Raw genomic sequence first — 19,626 nt, 5'->3', positions numbered from 1 at the left:
ACTCACCATCAGTTTATTAGGGCTTATCACATTAACACCTATCACCTGTAACAACTGCTGGGGAGTATAGGCTTAGCCTGGAAAAAATGTAAGTAATTTATCTGGGAGTGTGCTTTTAAGATACAGCTGAGCCAGACTAATTGCGATCTGCAGCTGGTAGGGGTGGTCTGCTCTTCAGAATACTGGGACCCCTGTGACTCGATAATGAAGTGAAAGCCCACCCTGGAAAAGCAGGCATCCTGTACTTTCATGAGAAAGTGGTAGGAGCATGGGGAATAGAGGGCTTGGGAACAGAGAAGCTTGAGACTCCTGTGCTCTTGGTGTCATGCTGAGGTTAGATAGGTTCAGCCTGTCTTAAAACCACACTCGTCATTTAGATAAAGTCGCGTTTTTGCCGCAGGCTAGAGTCATATGCATGGGGTCAGTTAACAGCAGTCCATTAAATGTGTCCTAACTTGTTTGGGTGCTTGAGTCTATGGCAGAGAACAATGGTATCTGCTTGGGTGTTAATTGAGAGTTACACCTCAATTCATTATGCAGGAACTTTCCCTTATAGGTAGGTTTCCTCAGGATGAGGTGTCGTTCCATGATGAAAGCTTTGGAGAACATTTTGAAATCTGCCTCTCTGTGCTCTGTCGCTCAGCTCTGGCACATCTTGAACGTAGGTAGCAGTTTTTCCTTCAGTTTAAGAAAACCTTGGAGAAAGAAATAACCTCGGGCAGCTTCAGTTGTGCTTTGAATTACGTGGGGCCAGATTTCTTTGTTGCCCCTGTCGGGAAAATGGAGCAGTAGTCAGCTTTGTGCAATTTCCGTGCTGCTTGGGATCTGTGGAGGTGTCCTGTTTGAATAATTTAGATCAACAGATCTACTTTCGTTAATCTTGGTTTTAGTTATTTTTCATAAGAAAGATAATCTTGGTGCTAGATATTCAAAAGGTTATTTGTGATTTGTTTTGCCAACAAAGCTAATAAAACTATGTTGATGTTTATTTGAACAGCTACATGCCTTAGCATATTTCTCATTCTAAGCTGTCCAGCTTTTTTAAAAGATAAACAACACATTTAATATTTACATAAAGAGGATTACAGTTAAACCTGAGGTGTCACAAAAGCCATTGGTGGTGAAGATTAATTGTAGAACTGAAATTTCTATAACAAATAGAGAAGAAATGAGTCAGAACTGAATTACTATGTATGTGGAGTAAGAAGTAGAGAAAATAAAAGTAGTATCATTGTAGACTGTCATGATTTTACATTTACTGTTGACTAGTTCTGAATCAAATAAATGAAGTATTTTGGTATCTACTGTTTTAAAGTTTTGACTTTAATCCATTCTGTAAAATCATACTTGTTAAGATATAATAATCACTGTGTAGTTTGAAAGCGTTGAGTTAAAATACTGTCCCTGTTCATAATAGAGGTGCTCTAAATACAATATAGCAGAGGTTTGCAGAAAAAATAAAATAGATCTGAGTTCTTATTATGTCTAACTTCGATGCAATTCTAATTGGAATGAATACTTTTGCACCAATAAAATGTCTAATCCCCTTTAAGGTAAAAGGAGAGATTGCCACACCTGACTCTCATTTTGGTTTTGTTTGTTGTTGTTTGTTTGTTTGTTTTTAAAGGCTTACTTCTTCAGAAATAAGCCAACAGGGAAGTTTTTGGAGTAAGGAAATTGGAGTTTATTAGATACAGACATGCCTTTGGTCCACCTGAGTGGAGACAGTAGCTGAGCTGGTACCAGAGTATATCCTCTGAAATAAGTAATGTGGCAAAGAAAAATGCTATTCCCTATGGGTAAACATGTGAGGATAGAACTGAGTTGCTTTTGACCGACTTCTCTTGTGTCTGGAGTTTGGTGCGCTCAACATCTTACCAATGTATCTACTTTAGTAGAATTTTTCTGATGTTTTTGTCATGTTTTGCAAGATAGTAGGGCTTACCCAGGATGCTGGGTGAGACTGTTCTCTAGTTGATCTGATGTCGCTTTCCTGCCGGTTTTCCATATTGGTAAACTCTTATGTCCTGGTGTCTCCTGTGACACAACAAGTAGTCTGTGTATGTATCAGTTATGAGCCAGGATATTTTTAAGTGCCTCTTCCCCTGCTTTCCCAGTTGTTTTCTGTTGTTTACATTTTAATCTCTAGCTTGGTTTTCTTAGCTTTCTGCCATTTTTGTGGCTGCAACTCCCACTTATGTTTGACCAGTTTGAGTTGCATTAAAAAAACCCTCTTCTTTGAAGCATCCTGCTGATGGCTGATTGCTTTGTGCTAAACTTCCATATAAACAAAACACTGGCTGTCTTGCAGTGGTGTCCAGTGACTAGGTAAGACTAAGAGACACTGTCATTACAGAAAGTAAAAAAAAAATAAAATATATATATATTTCTTGAGTTAAAGGTGTTGAGTTAAAATATAAATTTGTAGTTAATTATTAATAATTATTTCTTACCAATTACTGCATGTGCACTTGTGTTTTAATTTTTAAAAAATCTTTCTCTAAGTTGTCCTAACTTTGGAACCAAGCTGTGGTATCTTTTTTAACTATAGAGTCATAGGTGGATTTCTGTTTGGTTCATCAAGTCTTCAGCACTCCAGGTTTCATCTCTTTCATGAGTACATTTTTATTTAAAAGCCTCACTAAAATTCAAATTCCCTCATTTTGGTGTGTGCCTCAGTTAAATGAAAAACCATAAGGACTTTGGATCTTGCTCCTGGAAAGATGCTGTTACACTCAAGTCAGAAGGTTAAATGCATAGTGCAGCAAGAGAGGTGCTGTAAGCAGTGTGTCCTCCAATGTAAAAGTTACACCTGAAACTCTCCAGGAAATTGCATTGCTGATGAAGATGAAATTAAGGGGCTTATCTGGTGTACAAACTCTTGGTCACTTACCTCCAATGCTGAGGCAGTAGGTGCACATTTTTCATTTAAGCAGCCATACATTTTCACCCCTCTTGATCTTGGACTGTTGTAACCAGCCTTTAGGTTCCTGATGGGCACCAAAGAAACAAGACCTCCCTTAGCCTGTGTGACATGAGGGAGAACCAATGTTTTAACAGACCAGATCTTTAATATTAAGGTGACAGTTTCTTTCCTACAAATATCACAGAGCAGGTAACCTCAGACATCTCAGCCACATGGGACTCGTGAGTGGCCTCAAGTGAGGTTTTTGTTCTGGGCTCAGGAGCAGCTTGTGTTGTTAGTAAGTTGTTGGCTGGTGCAAATCTCTGAAGTGTGGGATGTAGTGAGGCAGCAGCCGCTGCTGCACTGCCTGTCCCAGATTCCATGAGGAGCTGTGATCAGCTCCTGTTGAAGAATTTCCACAGTCTTCCCTCCTGGTGACTCTTCTTCCCCTCATCATCAAGGATAACAGTTTTGTGACCTATGCTTGCATGAAGGTTTTGATGCTTGGAGCCAGGAATCAAACTGTGTTCAGATTATGCGTATAATACTGGGTTTAATAACAGGGAATACTATTTGTTGTGGAATCTCAACCTTTAAAAATACATTGTGGGTTTATTTACATGAAATGTAAGAGAGAATATGTATATATGTAGGTGTATACCTTTCCATTCATGTGTGTTTGACTTGGGACAATCAAGTTATGCTAACTGAAGCAGGCTGTAAAGCAAGTAATAAAAAAACGCAGAAAACAGTTCTCTGTGTAGGGTTGTTTTGTTACCTGGTGCATGATACCAATGTATCAGAAGGAGCTAGAGAGAAATACTTTGTGTGTTTTGACTACAGGCTTTGTAACAATTTTCTCTTTCTCAGAGGCATCTTGGGGAAAAAAGGCCCCAGTTTTCAGGGGATTTACTTTTCTCATATTCAGCTCTTCCAAAGTGAATTTGTAATAGTTCAATCTAATTAATTGTTATTACAGTAATTCTGTTCTTAATGATACGTGTATATTCACATTTTGGCAGACTGGAGACTTGTATACTTCAGTGTAGCTTTTAAATATAGTATCTAATGTTTGGGGTTTTTAACATTTCATAAACAGTGACAGTTTTGTGTCAGTTACATGTTCATAAATGGTAAGCAGCCATTATTGATAGGAATGAGAGAGAATTACAAATTACTTGTGTTCTCCTACGTTACTGCTGTCCCACTCAGTAGGGTCATATCTAGGATGTCTCAGTTGCCTTGTATGTCCTGTTATAGAAGATGATGAAAATGGCATTGCTTGCTTTTTCTGCTTTAAACTTTAGAAGTTTGGCTTTGAGTAGTTGTTTTGGTTTTTTTTTGTTTTTTTGGGTGTGTAGTTTTGTTGGGAGTGGGGTTTTTTTGTGCTGCAAGGTTCAACTAAAACATCAGAAATGATTGTGATATTCTTTGGTCACCTCAGGTTCCCAGTACCTCCATCAGTGTCTCATGGGCTAATTTCCATGTACTCTTATTTCCTAGGTTGTCTGTAGTTGCTTTATGGTGCTTAAATGGTCTTTGGTCAGGCTGCCAGAGAGGAGGTGAAGGATTTTTTTGTTCCAAGTTGGATTTTTCTTCCTTTAGATACACAGTTCCTGTGCAGGCCTAGTTGACCTCAGGTGTTCCTCGTGGCCCTTCTCTTGCATTGTTTCAGCCTACATCATCATTCTTGAGATAACATTCAGGTGATTTGCATGTAAAGGAACCACAGGATGGCTTGTCTTTGGTTTTCAGATAGCACTAGCTGTGCTTTGTGGAATTACAATGGCTTAAAAGGAATGAAAGTGACAGGAAAGTGGTGTTGGTTGTTTTTTGTGGTTTGTTTATTTGTTTTCTGTAGATAAAATACTTTACTTGCTTCTGAAATAGCAGAAAGACTTTGGAGTAGCTCAGTAATAAAAATCTTACCCATTCCAGGGACTTGTGTGAATTTTTAGGATGGAGTGGTACAATTTGATTAACTTTGCCACTGACTCCTTTGGAATAGCAGCATTTCTTTTAGACTATAGTCATAATTTGGCTGTATGGAAGGCAAGTGTGTGGCAAGTGGTTCTCGTGATTATCTTAAAAGAATAAAAACAACAAAACAGGAGGCAGGGGATATGATGCTGGAGAAAGATGACATGGCCAAAAGTGAAACTGAGAAGTGGTTCCACGGGCTCTTTACACTGGTAAGGGCATCCTTACACCGTGCCTTCTGCTGCTTGTGGCTTTTCTTGAGCTTCCTTACACGGAGTGTCAGCAATCCCATAGAGAAACTGAGGTGACTTTAAGGCCTCTGAAGCAGCCTTGCTCTGCGTGTGTTGGTTTGAAGTCAGAATGTGATTTTGTTGTTTGTTCCCTGCATTACTCCATAACTAATATAACCTTTGAAGGGGACACTGTGTAGCAAGAGGAAACAGATCTGTTTGCCAAATGGATCAGTTATCTATTGGAAATCTTTATTTAAAAAAAAACAACAACAACCAAATATTTGTAAAAAAAAAAATAAATAAAAGAGGGTAGGAGTGTGCAAGTTGGGGAGGGTAGGTAATCGGGCTGTGGCTTTATAAAGGGAAGAGGCTTTAGATCAAAGCAGTTTTTGAGCTTCACAACAGTTGCTGTCTTGTCATAGCTGTGCTTGAGGCTTTGCAAGATGACCTTGCACATTTCAGATTAAAATGTTATGCTTCTTGTTTCTGAATCTCCCTGATAGATATAAAAATGTCAATTTAAATTTGTATTTTCTAATTGGAATGTAATGTTAAGCAGATAGGATCTCTAGGCTTTAGTAAGTTTTTCCTGTTTGCTGTTGTTGGGTTCTTGAGTTCAGGTAGAATGGAAGGCTGGCTGTAGGTGTGCCTAGCTAAAATAAAATAGCTTATTTTGTGTAGGTAAAGCTGTTAATAAAATCGCTTTTCCCTTCCGTTGTACTTAGAGGGGAGTGCTATGGAGTTAGCCATCTATCTTGTTAAGGTTTGATTTTAACAGCTAAGGCTGTGTTGTGTTACATATGTTATGTTTTGTTTCCCTTTAGTCCATGTAACATCTGTCTGGATAGTGAAGTCTGCAATGTTGCAAATAGCCGATGTAAATCGCAGAGTACGAAGCTTTGTTGTGAAAGGACTGGCAAAGACAGACTATTTTCGTAAACAGTGTCACAGTAACACCTTTAATTACTTACTACCGTACAGGATAAATGTAAATACTAGTAACTGAATGAAGTGAGGAAATAACCTTTCTAAGTGTTGTAGCTTCACTTGTATGATATACTGTTGAGGAATGAAGAAGGGAACAAATACGTTTAGTCCTAAAGGTTCATCCTCTAAGGTGTAGGTATCCAGTATGGAATTGATTTTTGCAATTTCATAATTAAGACAGATCAGCTTTTCAGTATGAAGGTGTAATTCAGCCACAGCCCAACCATGCGCATCCAAAGTAAGTTTCAAGTAAGATCAACTCTGTTTCAGAGGGAATACTGTGGGGGGAACTTAAAGGAATAGGGAGAAAACCAAGCTGTTCTGTAGAATCCAGGTCTGTTTTGCAGCAGTGCAATAAAAGGGAGTGTATTGGTAAATGTAGTTCTGATGGATAAAAATAACATTCAGTATCGATCACCATTTCCCTTAAAGCTTAATAAAATAATCTTTAGGAGACTATTACTTGTTGACTTACTACTATTGTTGAACATTTTCTATTGTGCAGAAACTCTCAGAAAATGGAGAAAGAACATGAAACTTGTATTATATTGGAGGTGAAGGGACGTAGCTATTCGTGTGCCTTGCTCTTGTTTGGACTTAAAACCCAGATCAGAATGCGTGCAGTAGTTTTAGGTACCAGTGTTGTAGGTTTTTTTAATTTTCCCCTCTGAGGAAAAATTAAAGCAAGGATCGCAGTGTCTCAGTATGGATTCAGAGGCATGATTTCAAGTCTGGTTCTGGCCTAAAGCTGATAGTTATTCTCTCTTTCAGCCCTGTTGTGAGCGACTGTCGTGTTGTTTGGGTTGGAGCTCCGAAGGTGGGGGTGTGAGACTGCTGGGTGCAGTGTGCTGTGCTGTGCCACTCGGCACAGAGGGAGTGGATTCATGCTGGCAGGGCAGGCTGTCTGCACCAAGGAAAACATGCTGGATTATGTAAAGCCATGGAGTTGGGCAATTTGCTGTAAACTATTGTCAGAATGGTTATTCTACAGGGAAGATACCTGCAATGCTCAAGTGCCTCTAGAGATATGATGTTGGCACTTGGAGAACTATTTTGCTTTAATGTGTAAATATGCTAAAGCAGCAGTATTACATATACTAAACATTTAGATATTTCTAATTCTGTTATACTGTTGGTTGGAGAAATAGGACTATCTCAGCTGTGTTTGTTTGAAGTTTTCTTGTCATACTAGTGAGAAAGGTTTGGATGTACTTTTAGAGGAATTAGTGGGTAATAACTCTTTGACATGTACTCCTTTTTATTCCCATGGCAGCATGTTCTGTTTGGTGTCATCACTGTTTCTTCTAATGTTCAGTTATTTTGTATGAGGTCTTTTTATCTCACTGCTTCAGAACAAATTACAAGTTAAAATATGGTGTGTATCTTTCAAAACCCCAAGAAAAGTTGAAAAATAGACAGAAAGGTGGTATACCAGTTACTAAATCTGTCTTTAAAAACACTTTTTCAGGTTTAATAAAGTCATTTAATTAGACCACCTTTCATATAAAAGTCTTCTGAGTTTGTTTAAATAGAACTGTGTCAGGAGTTAAATTTTTCATTTTCTTACCTTCGTGTTCAGCAGAAAGATTTGGGTTCCCCTCCCTCTTTTAAAAATTGCGTAGCTTACCTGTCTTCTGAAGCTGTTTGAGTGACAGTAATACTGGTAAGACTTTTCAGCTTGGAAGCTATGTTATGCTTGAAGGCTTTTTATAGTAAAGTGAGTACTAACATCTATTGTCAGATTTTTCTTGGGAACTCTGTGTGCTTACTAGCAGTGGTGCAACAACTGAGAATCTCAATTACTCATCTTCTCTCTTTACTGGGCTGTGGAACCAGGTGTTTCAAATTTTAGTTGTGTGTCCTTCTTTACTACTTTTTCTGAAAGTTAAACCTAATTTATCTGTTCATTACTTGGGCCAGTGTAGCTTCTCTACAAGTTATTTAATCCCCTTTTAGAAGAGGGTCTGGGTTTGTTTTATTATGGGAGTGTGGTGGGGAAAACTGTCAGTTGGTCAGCTTCACTTGGTTGGCTGTACACAGAACACATCTTCAGCAAGTTTGTCAAGAATCCTACTTTAGAAGTGGCTGGCTCATCAACAATGGAGCAGCCATCTTTGTGCTCCCTGAGAAACTTGAGGACTGGCCCAGCAGAAGCTTTGTGAAGTTTAGTTAGAAGTGCACAACTTGTGTGCCTGGGGCAGAATAGTAACCCAGGGAGCTGCCTGCCTGACAAGCAGCGCAGGTGGAAAGGCAGGGCCAGGCAGTGGGCTGGCATGTGCTCACACTGTGTGGCCAAGGCATGCTCTGGTCTGGGCTATGTTAGGAAGAGTGTGGCTACCAGATGGGGAAGTGGTTATGCTCCTTCATTTGTCAGTGGTGAGGCTTGTCTGGGAATGCTCTTTTCTGTTACTCTGCTTTCCCCAGATTTCTCAAAGGTGTTGGGAAACTGGAAGATGGGCTGCCAGAGTGGCTAAAGCTTAGACTGTAGCTACCCTGAAGGGATGGTGAGGGAACTCTTCTTGCTGCCTCTGGCAAAAGAGGCTTTGCGCTTCACTGAAATAAGTTGCCTAGAGGGGCTGTGGAAACTGGAGGTTTTCAAGACTTGAAGAGGTCATGGCTGAGCCATGTAGTGTTGGAGATAAGTCTTCAAGTGGGAGCTGGACAGATAACCTCCTCAAGTCCTTCCTGACAGCATTACTGTGGGAATGCTGTCTACTGTGCTGTTAACTGCTAGGAGACAACTCTAGGGACATCAGCTGAAAGCAAGACAGCAATGAACCGATTTTTATTTTAGTTGAATTACTTACTCAGTGCTCTCCAGCTCTCCTAGACACATTTTAATGGTGGAGTGACAGATTTACTCAGTGTGTAGTAACTCAAGCAGATCACATCAGATATTTGATTGCATGCTTGTCTTAATTCTAAAAGCATTAACTTGGGAGCCTGATAGCTTGCTTTTAATGTTGCTTCATCTGCTACAGGAGATTCCCAAAGCTGCTCTTCCAGTCGCTGATTTACTGTATTCTAATTTTGCAGAAATTGCATTATTTGTGTTTCTGCAAGATCTTCATATTTAAGAGGGTGTAATTTATTAAATATCATTTAAATATTTTAAAATATTTGCTTGGAGACAGAGCAGCCAAGAGAGAAATCCTGTTCTTGAGAGAATTTACCAAGCATGTAGTACAGAGTCTCTTATGGGCAAGACTGCGATGTCTGCCAGACTGTGCCCGGTTGTTCTGCTTGTGGGGTTGTTACCTCTTGTGAGGCTGGATCATCACTGGTGTTAATCATGAGGATGAGGGGTAGCCCAGAAAATCAAAGGAGGAGACAGAGCAGCCAGATTTTTTGGTGTTGGTTTTGGTTTTTTGGTGTTGGTTTTCTTTTAATGTTCAGAACAAGTATGCTTTTCAGCAGTCAGGTGTGTGGGAATGGCTAGGGGATAACCTGAGCCCCTGGAATAGGCAAGGTAAGGTTGCATAGACCTGTGACAGAGCTGAGCTTCAGTTTCAAGTTGATAGTCTTCCTTCCCCTCAAACTTTGGAAGCTGGAGGCAAGAATTCTGGTGGGAAAGAACAGTAAAAGGAGAACAAAGCTTTCAGGCTTTGGTTCTGCTGGAGACTAATTCTTAAACTGCTAGGAAACTGCAGCTGGGTTTATGTTTAACTTAAATAGATGGAGAACTCATTACTTGACTTTCCCAAGTAAATGGCTGTGGTGATCTAAGGCATCCTTGTGAAGGCTACTACTCTTCCTCTTCACTGAACACACAGCAGGTAGCATGTGCCAGTGCAGCCTTTTGGAGTCTTAGCATTTTGTAATGGTTGAAATGGGTAGGCTGCAGTGGTGGGTTTGCACTGTACAGCTGCAACCCTGTGATTTGAGGAGGGAGACACAGGAGAGGTAGCATTCAAAGTCATCCCACCATCTGCCAGTCTGCCAAACAGGCTCCTCTTGGTGCTTGCTGGTCAGTTAATTTTGGAGGTTCTGCAGGCTGCTCTGAAATGATGCTTTTACTGTAGCATGAATCTGAATACTGCATCTGTACTGTTTATCTTTGCCAAAGTTAACACAAATATTAATAAGAAATCTTTAAGCAAACTTGCAGCAGTAGGTGAGTTTCAGTGAGTTGACTAATAAAATTATGTGTGAAAAAAACTTTGTGAATTAATACACTTGTGATCTGTGTTTTCCTTTAAGTGATTCTATAGCATTTGACTCCTCTCCTGTAAGGAGAAAATGAAGTGATACCTGTTCAGGTAGTCTGTGCTTTTCAAGTGTCATTCTGTGAAGACTACTCTTTTTGTTGCTTTTAACTCACTGAACTTCTAAAGAAAGCCAGCCAGTAAGAATTGCTGGGTAGACAGGGATGATGACATTAGCTATTCTTTTGATTTGAATCTGTTGTTTATAATACTTTAAAGGATTTACTATGCATCTGTTAACTGATCATGCCTGAACTTTGGATGATTTTTGCTTATACCAGCCCTGATATTCTACTAAGGTGATTTTGTGTAATTTGAATGTTTGACTTTTCCCCAGACTTGTAGAAGGTGTGTGCTGTTGTCTAACCAAGGGCCCTTTTCATCTCTCTGTAGTCTGGCCTTGCATTCCCTCTAAGAGTGCTCTAAGGTTCCTGTCAGTTAGGAACCCCACCATACACTAAATGGTGGAGAATACATCTCCTGTCACTAACCTGGAAGTAAGCAACCTGCTGTCCTCTAAAATACAGTAAAGCCTCAACTCTTTTATCTGGGTGTGCTGTAGACCAGCAGAAAAACAGTAGGAGAGAAGGATAACTCTCTTTGTATGCACTTCTGTATACTGACACCTAAATAAACAACCTCTTAACTTTTCCTCTTGCAGGAACATCATTTGCAACGGGCTATCTCAGCACAACAAGTTTTCAGAGAAAAGAAAGAAAGCATGGTTATCCCAGTCCCTGAAGCAGAGAGCAATGTCAACTATTACAATCGTTTGTATAAAGGAGAGTATAAGCAACCAAAGCAGTTCATTCACATTCAACGTAAGTTAACAAATGTTGGTTTTGTTGTCTGCTCCCTATTTTTTCCCCTCACCTTTATTTAAATAGAGTAATTCTCAGACAATCTTGAGGACAAAATTGGTACAATATTCAGAAAGTGGGAGGACTTGGAAATCCAGGGTAGATTTTTATATGTAAATTCTAGTGTCTCCTGTCATGTTCTGGAAGAATTTTAAGTTTGAAGGTAGACTTGTGATTTTTCCTGCTATATTTGTTTATGGGCACAGTGCTGGATGTGTATGTCCATGTACAGCAGCTGCCAGGTCTTACCTGGTCAGTTGGTCACCTAGTAAGTGGACTAGGGTTCGTCTTGCTTACTGAATGTGTCTGGAATGCCTTTAAGTCAAAAGTTCTGTATAAATGGAGAAAATAAAGCAGAAGTGGTTTTGTAATGAAGTCAGCCTTCATCCTGCTGAGGGTAATGGACTTCTTGAAGGTTCAATTTTAGCTGTGCCAACAGTGGAGTTTGAGCTGTTCACAGTAGCATGGATGTATTCTAGGCTGTGGGTTACAGTTATGTTTTCTCTGCATTTTTGCTAGAACTGTAGAGTTCCCTTTCTGCAGGGAACTTGGAGTTTTTTTTAGACAGAAGGAAGTATTCTTTCCATGAGTTTGGCTTCAATGTCTTAAAAGATCTAATTAATTGCTCTAAAGTTGTAGTTAATCACAGTGATCTCTAGATTAATTCTAACACTTTTTTTTGTTTATATTCTGTTGACAAGTGACACATTTCTAACACTTTTTTTTGTTTATATTCTGTTGCAAGTGACACATTTATAGTTCATCTGTTCCTTGGCACACAAATCATATCTGTCCTTCGCAGCATGTGGTTCTAGGAGGTTATTTTGTGTCTTGGACTTCTCCCAGCAGTTACCTTTGTAGCAAAACCTTAGACTCAATCATTGCAGTGGTTTGTCAGTCCGTACAGTAAAGCACAAATATGGTCCTGGGTCACTTTAGAGAAAAGTTTTTTCATCATTGTTTTTGGAAATAACATAGTTGAGATCCTTTGTGATACATTAGAGATCATACTGGTGGTGTAAGAAATTATCTAAAAGAAATTAAGTATTTCTCACCTTCATGGAAGAAACAAACCTGCAAGCAATGCAGGTTGAATTAACTGAAATGAAACTGCTGAACAAATAATGTGTTTTATTCTTTTATTTGTTAGACACTGCCAGAAACACTGTAAATATTGTTACTAAACATGTCTAAAAGTGTTAAATATATTACAGCAAAATGTTCTTTGTCTTGTTGGGACTCAGTCTTTCTGGACAGAATTATAGAAGCTAGTTGAGCTGAAGATAAACATCAGATACTGCTCCAAGTTTTCCCCACATATTCTGGTTGGAGTAGGTGTGATACAAGCAGCTTTATGCTACATAAACTGCTTACAAATTCTATTTTGATGCTAAAACCACAAAGAGCAACAATACTTACTTTGGCCAGAGAAGTTAAGTAAACTGATAACTGTCAAGAGGCAATATGCTGTAATCCATACATACTGGTGGTTATTTCTAGCAAATTATGTTTTGCTCTTCATGTGGTAGCCAATAGTTTTAATATTTTTAACTTTACCAGTATAATTATTTTATGTAGACCAGTGGTTCCAAGCAGAGAAAAGTTAATGTCTTTGTGAGATGTGGAATTCATGAATCATTATAGTTCCACATATTAGTTGACCTAGATAGCACCAGCTCAGGTGGCTTTGAACTGAGTATAAAACAAAAGCCTTGGACTACTCATTAGATTCCAATATGCTTAATATTTTTCCAAGGATGTTTGTACTTTAGTAATACAGAGATGTGTTCTAAGTTACCACCACTTGTACCTGTGATAGAGTTGTAGCTAAGTGGATATAAGCAAATCAGTGTACCTGACAGAAACAATAAGAATGGAGCAAAAAATATATTGTTAGTATCTGTGTATGTGTATATATGTGTGTGTTTTACCTATGTGTATAGAAAGGGTAGTGAGACCAAACCAATGCTTCATTGTAACACAGTCAAATACAGATCAAATAATCTTCATGGAGTTGTGTGGGATGAACTCTACACACTCTTTAAAAAAAAATAAAAATCAACCAAGTGTAGTGTGTGCATTTCATGTAATTAGGAGTTGGCCATTTTTAACTTGTGTTGCATGTTTTTAGAGGATTCTGTAGCAGGATCTGTTTGGGCTGTGGGTTTGCAGCCTGGATATGTAAAATGGTATTTGACACTCTTCCCCCTGAGGTGTTTGAGTTCAGGTGGGGAGTGCTGGGAGCTTTGTTCCAGTGAGGTGCTGCTGAGTGGCCATCAAGGTGATTGGTGCTACCTTGGATATTGTTACTTTGATGTGCATCTTTGCTGTTGGTCAGCATGGATGTATCTGCTGCCTTCAGGATCAACACTGCCCACTCCTTCCTTCCTGGCAGCACCTTTCTGGTGGTGGTTGTGTTCACACATGACTCAGGGAAGTGATCTGGCTGACAGCTTGTCTGTCATTTTTTGGTTAGGTGAACCTCCATATTGACCAGTTTTTGGCTTATGGCATGATTGCTGGTGTTGGCACAAGGAACATGTCTTTGTGAGGAAGGAAGCTGGTGGAACTGCTTGTTTTAGTGGTAACTCATGCCTGTGTCAGCTCAAAATGGCTGTGGAACTGTAGCCTTAATATAGTTACCTAAATGAAATTAGTTAATTTAGTTAAGTTAAACCAAATTTAATATCACTTAACTTAAAAACAAGTTGCATTTCTGTAAGTTAGCATAAACTCAATTCCCAGGGGAGCTCAAATAAACAAAGGCAAATCCCTCTAGCCATTCCTGGTAGCAGCCCCTGTCAAAGTGGCAGAAGATGTAAACTAGAATATTGGTTTTGCAACACAGTAAACCAGCCAAGTTCTGAGCATTTGTATAAGGTAGGATCACCTCTCATGCACTGTAGAAACATGAAATGTGGGCAAATTCAAGTGTCTTGTAGCAGGAAAACTAGATTCACAGGAAGCTCCCATGAATTAGCAGGAGGAAGGGATGTAGGTTATCCGTTATGGACTATATGAACTAGCATAGTGTTTGTTCTTAAAGTGCTAACTGGTAGCAGGTGATCAGAAATACAGTGCTGTCTGTGGCAGAGTCTAGTTCTTCACTAATTCTTGCAGGCATGAATGAGCAGTTGCATCTGTTGCTATGGCAGGGGCAGAAACAGGGGGTGGTGATGGATTGGTACATCACACAGCACATAAACCACCTGTGTCTTGTGATGGCTTCCAAAGCCAGCAAGCTGCCATACTAGAGGCCAAGTCCAGGATGAAAAATGGCATTTTCTGGAACCAATACAGTTCGCTCAGTGCTTGAGGAAAAGAAAAAAACTAGTTGTTTAAGGATGTCACTAAAAGTATGTTTCAAAGAGCAGTGATGGACAGACTTCAGGAAAGTCATCCTAGGGTTGATTAGCTCCTGAGGATTGTGTGCAGCAGTTAAAGAGCGATAGCCTCGCATTTCCTGAGGCTCCAGAGGCTGCTGAGCCTTTGTGGCCTTCCTGTTTGCAAGGCAACAGGAGGTGGAGTGCAGGTATTGCTTCCATGTCATTAACCTGCAGCGTCCCTATAAACCCCCTTTCTTTGAAAGTGAATTATATTGATAACTTCAGGTCATGACAAACAGTGTGAGAAGCATTGCTGGCAGGGATGAAAAGCAGGATATGTGTCAAGGGCTAGTGCTGCTCTCACGGTACTGATACACTTTTATATAAGAAAATTAGACTAGATATATTCAATGTAGATTGTTCCAGGGAAGTTCCTGTTGGATGCTTCCATTTTGTCATTTCGGTTATTTATCAAAATATTTTTATAGAGTTGAAACTCAGGGCTTTGGGTTTCTTTTTTTTAATGGATCAGTTTTTTCCATTTCTGTTTTTCAGCACTCTGCTACTCATGAAGTCTCAAAATGACTGCTAGGAGAGCTGATGATTTATCAGCAAATCATGTAGTATTACGTGTGAAGTTAGGTGGACTTGACATGTGACTTAGCTAGTGGTTCACAGGGGCAGAGGAACCAATATAACAGCCAGAAGGGAGCTTGCACCTTTCTTCCCTGTTTCACTTCTGGTTGCATACAGTGCTGTGTGTCTTGAGCTGGTCCTGGTGCTTACTGGATACCTCTGCGGACTGGTTCAACCTGCTAAGAGAGAGGAACTCGTCTGTTTTCAGCTGAGGTGCACCATAGGGTCACTTTAGGTGCTGGCAGAGCAGTGATCTGCCTTGTCTAGTTGAGGTGGAGATCTCACTGACTTACTGCTGGTATTCATCATAGGGTCCCTGGTAGCCCCCCGGTACCAGCCCGTGACAGTCCTGGAGTTGGTTGATCTTTTAAGTTGCTTGTTGATGGAATGGTTGAGCTTTTTCCTTTTTTCTTGTTAGTCTTAGTGTCTCCTGCTAGGTGCATCTCACTTGAGCCTGTCTAATGTTGTACTGAAAGGTGGTTCAGGAACGTGCATGGTTCAATAATTTTCAGTGACTTCTCTGCTTAGTGGGGGAATGAAGGCAAGTTTACTGGCACTGCTACAGTGTGTGGGTGAACAGTATCACATCATCTCTGTTACAGACATCCTCCTGTTCACTGATACTCTGGTTTAGAAAAATCAACTGGAAAGATTTTTGTTTGCAGGGGATAACCGAATTATCTACTGGCAGGTTGAGATTTTTGTGTAAGAGCAACATTTGTCTGAGGGTGAAGAAGCAGTGCCTTTTCTGGTCTTCAGTAGATTTCACTGCATTCTTGCATATTCTGTGAGAACATGATTAAACGCCTGGTTTTGGGAGTAGAGATACCTACTTGATTGTTAGGACAGATCTTCCAAATGATGGGGATTTCTGGTTTAGAAAACTTAGGCCACCTTCCTTGAGCAGAATGGTTTAAGAGTGATTTCACGGTGTGCATTGGGACTGTGTTAGTTTTATAAGCTCTGGGAATGGTCTTGGTGTGGGGAAAACCTGCAGTTTCCTTTTTGGTGAAGGTGGCAGTTTATGCCGAAGAGGTCATGGAATTGCAGATTGTAGTGGAGGGGAAGTGCAATACTGGGCATCGATCCACAGGAGGAGGAGAAGTATGAGCTGCCAAGGTTGGACTTGCCTGGTAGAGCTCTGAAGCGTTTTGAAGGTCCAGTGAATAACAGGTAAAGTGAGACATGTGTGGTCCACACTTGAACAGTGGCCAGTGCTGTATGAGAGAGAAGCTCTGCCCAATGTTGGAAAGAAGTGGAATGGCGTTAAGGAGTGGGAGGGTCACCGCTCAGGTGGGACAGTTCACCCCGTTTCTGTGTATGGCTGATGGGATGTGCTGTTGGTGCCAACACTCTGTGTTCCTGGGCAGCTCTGCTGGGGCCACACAGGAGGAAGTGGAGCAAAGCTTAACAGGGGCTGAACGTATTTACCAGACTGGTTTCAGCAAGTCCAGCACTGGTACTTGGCAGCTGGTTCATTGCTCCTTGGCTTGTTGCTGGCTAGTGGACTCCTTGAACAGGATGGTGTGGCAGTCACACCAGGTGCTGCAGCAGTCTTTTCTGTCAAGTGCATAGTCTTGCCTGGTGATGTTTTTAGTGCAGTTTACTGAAGTATGAAGTAAATCGAAAAAGTGTTGATTTTCATCTCAAAACTTGATGCCTACAGACTCCATTGCAGAAGTAGGATCCAGTGTTGGAAGCTGTAGGTAAATGTAGTGTTAATTGTTAGTGGGAGAGCTGTGGGTCACGTGCCCAATGACAGCGTATTAAATAAAGTAGCCATGCAACTTATATTATTGAATTAATATTAATAATTCCACTTAATGTGTATCTACAGCCTGTTATTATTAATTTATTCTTTAAATAAATTCTTACCGTAGATTTACAGTGCATGTGTTAGGTGAGTGAAGCCTTCTGGCCAGGTGGTGTTGTCAGAATCAGTACCACTGAGCAGTGGCTCTTCTGAGAGGCAGCAGTTTGTGGCTGAACATGGTCAGGGACTGCTTATTAGCACTTCCCAGCTGTTGTCATGCATAGCCAGATAGATTAAATGCATGGGGGGGTTGCCTAATTCATTGCTTTGGAATACTGAAAGAGTAGTCTTGGGCTAGTCTGAGATATGACAAGAATGTGCTGTTTATTGCCTGTTTGTAGACTGGTCAGCTCATGGGAGAGAAAATACTATAATTTGCTTTAAAGATTTATTTTTAGCGTTTTTGTTTTTCTCCTGGTCTTTCCTGCTCTTCCAAGTTCTTGTTTTAAGGTCTTCTTAAAGTACACTGAGAAACTCAGTAGCAGAGGTTTGCTTTAAGTTAGCACTTAGGTATAGCCATGAGTTAAGAGCATAAATATAACATAGTACTCTTTGCCTTATGGGAATAGAATATATTTCAACAAACCTTCACTGCTCTTTGTACAGTGACTTGGTGATTTAATTGTTTGGAGTGTTCTAGTTAGTGTTTCACCTCTTTTATTAGATACAATTAACATTTCATGTTAAGAATTCTTGCTGTTGGGTGCAATTTGCTCATACTTGTTGTAATCTTTAGTTTCTGCTGTGTTATCTGAATAACTTCCTTCTGCTTTGTCTAAATGTGGAACCCAAAGAGTACAATCTTTGCTGTGGAGTTGGGAACTATTTGGAGAATGTGGAGGAATATTCTGGTTTTACCTCTAGAGTGGAGTTGGTTTTGGAGAAACAGTAGCACTTCCCATAGGATTTGTTTAGCATTTGTACAGTTTGTTGCACAGTTATATGAAGGGAAAAAATGAAGTTTAGTCTCTTTAAGTATTTTAAGACACTAGGTTTGTGGTAATATTTTAAAATGGACAATGGAAATTATGTTAGAACTTCAGTTAAAGGGCTTTTTCTCCAACTTCTTGATTGTAGATTATGTTGTTAGGAAACGAATCATTATATTTTGGAGGAGCTATTATACTATTATAATAGTATTATGAATCATTTTAGCTCTTGTTTTGTAAATGTATGTTGAGGTTTCTATGCCTTTGGAGTAATTTTTGAAATGAAAGCTTTTTTTCTGTCACCCTTTCGAGCCACTTAAAATGAAACTTCTTTATTCCCTTTGTCTTGGGAGTTGGAGATGAGCAACTTGTCACTACTGTCTTGTTGGATGGGGAAACTTTTCAGCATAAAGAAAAGGTGTCGTGAGATGTGCTAGTCCAAAGTGTTATAAATCCTGTTTGACTTCAGATTGTCAGATGAACACTCCTGTATTTCCACAGGATGTTACTTACCAAGTGTTTTAATTATTTTTTTTTGGATTGCGTGTATATTTGTGTTCCAGCCTTTAATCTGGACAATGAACAGCCAGATTACGATATGGACTCAGAGGATGAAACCTTACTGAACAGGCTGAACCGGAAGATGGAAATCAAGCCGCTGCAGTTCGAAATCATGGTTGACAGACTCGAAAAAGCCAGCTCTAGTCAGGTATTGTACTGGGCCAAGAAATGACTGAGGGTTTTCTGATTGCTGAGTTTTCTGGTGGGGTGGTTCTGGGTGGTTTTTTGTTTGTTTTTCAGTTTTCTAAATTGTTTTGTTTTTATTTTTTTTCCCAAGTAATAGGATGTGTGTTTGTGTGAGCCTGTGGTTATACAGAAATGACATTGCTGTCTCCTATTGTCAGTGTTGGTAACCTTGAAAAAACAGGTGAGGAGGGAGGTTTAGGGGGCTTGTTGGAGGGAGCTGCTTTTGAATTTAAATTTCTAACCACACTGTGTTAGAAAGGACAACTTGCAACATATTGTTTTACCTGTATTGGTATGGAAGAAGCTTGTGGTGATGGGTAGGTGTGTAGTTTTGGCTATGAGTGTACATGAGATGCAAGAAAGTAAGTTATACTCCCATTTGGTTTCCTTGCTTTTGAAGCAAGGAAAATATATTTAGTAATTCATTTTATCAGACGGGTACCAGTATCTTAATAGCCAGCTCCTGAGGTGTTCTGTGACACCAGTGTCTGGAGAAGGGTCTTAAAGCCAAAAACATTACTTTGAAATTGCATCTGAAGGATGAGTTTCTGAAAGACAAGTTTGAAATAGGGAGTTACTTCTCAGCGGAGGTGGATGTTTTGCAGGATTGAAAAATCCATTGCCCGATTAAGTAGTTCTGCCTCACTTAACCTGATGTAGTTCAATGCTACATGTTAAGAGGACAAAATGTTGTATTCTCTACAACTTGGAGCAACTTTAACAAGGAGTAGGTAAGGATTTCTTGCTATATTGGGAAGACAGGGTGTGAAGAAAAAAATTGTAGAGTCCATTGGGTGGTACCTGTTTGAACATGTGGTATTCAGGCCTCATAGAGCTTTGATGTAGATACCCCTGTGTTGGCTTTCAGTTAAAGCAGTTCTTGTTATCACTTCTCAAGATTAATTTGCATCCTTATTTTGCTGGTTTTGTCTTTCATTCCTTGAGTAAAGTGGTTAAATTTAAGAACTGAAATATGTTTTCCTAAAATAAAATATTGTAAGAATA

At 39.8% G+C, this 19,626-nt stretch overlaps 1 protein-coding gene across 1 annotated transcript in view; it reads left to right on the top strand.

The window, feature by feature from the left end:
* The first annotated feature begins 10,977 nt into the window (after nt 1-10,977).
* EPC2 (enhancer of polycomb homolog 2 (Drosophila)) overlaps nt 10,978-19,626 on the top strand; it is a 33,442-nt gene continuing 24,793 nt past the window's right edge. Inside the window, exons 1-2 of the mRNA XM_010005590.1 lie at nt 10,978-11,131; nt 18,438-18,583. Of these exons, the coding sequence (XP_010003892.1) occupies nt 11,032-11,131; nt 18,438-18,583 (246 nt within the window). The 5' untranslated portion in view covers nt 10,978-11,031. The remainder of the gene's footprint in view (nt 11,132-18,437; nt 18,584-19,626) is intronic.

Source organism: Chaetura pelagica, unplaced genomic scaffold (genome assembly GCF_000747805.2).
Source record: "Chaetura pelagica isolate M959 unplaced genomic scaffold, ChaPel_1.0 scaffold689, whole genome shotgun sequence".
Classification (NCBI taxonomy): domain Eukaryota; kingdom Metazoa; phylum Chordata; class Aves; order Apodiformes; family Apodidae; genus Chaetura; species Chaetura pelagica.
This window is presented reverse-complemented; position numbering and strand designations above follow the sequence as displayed.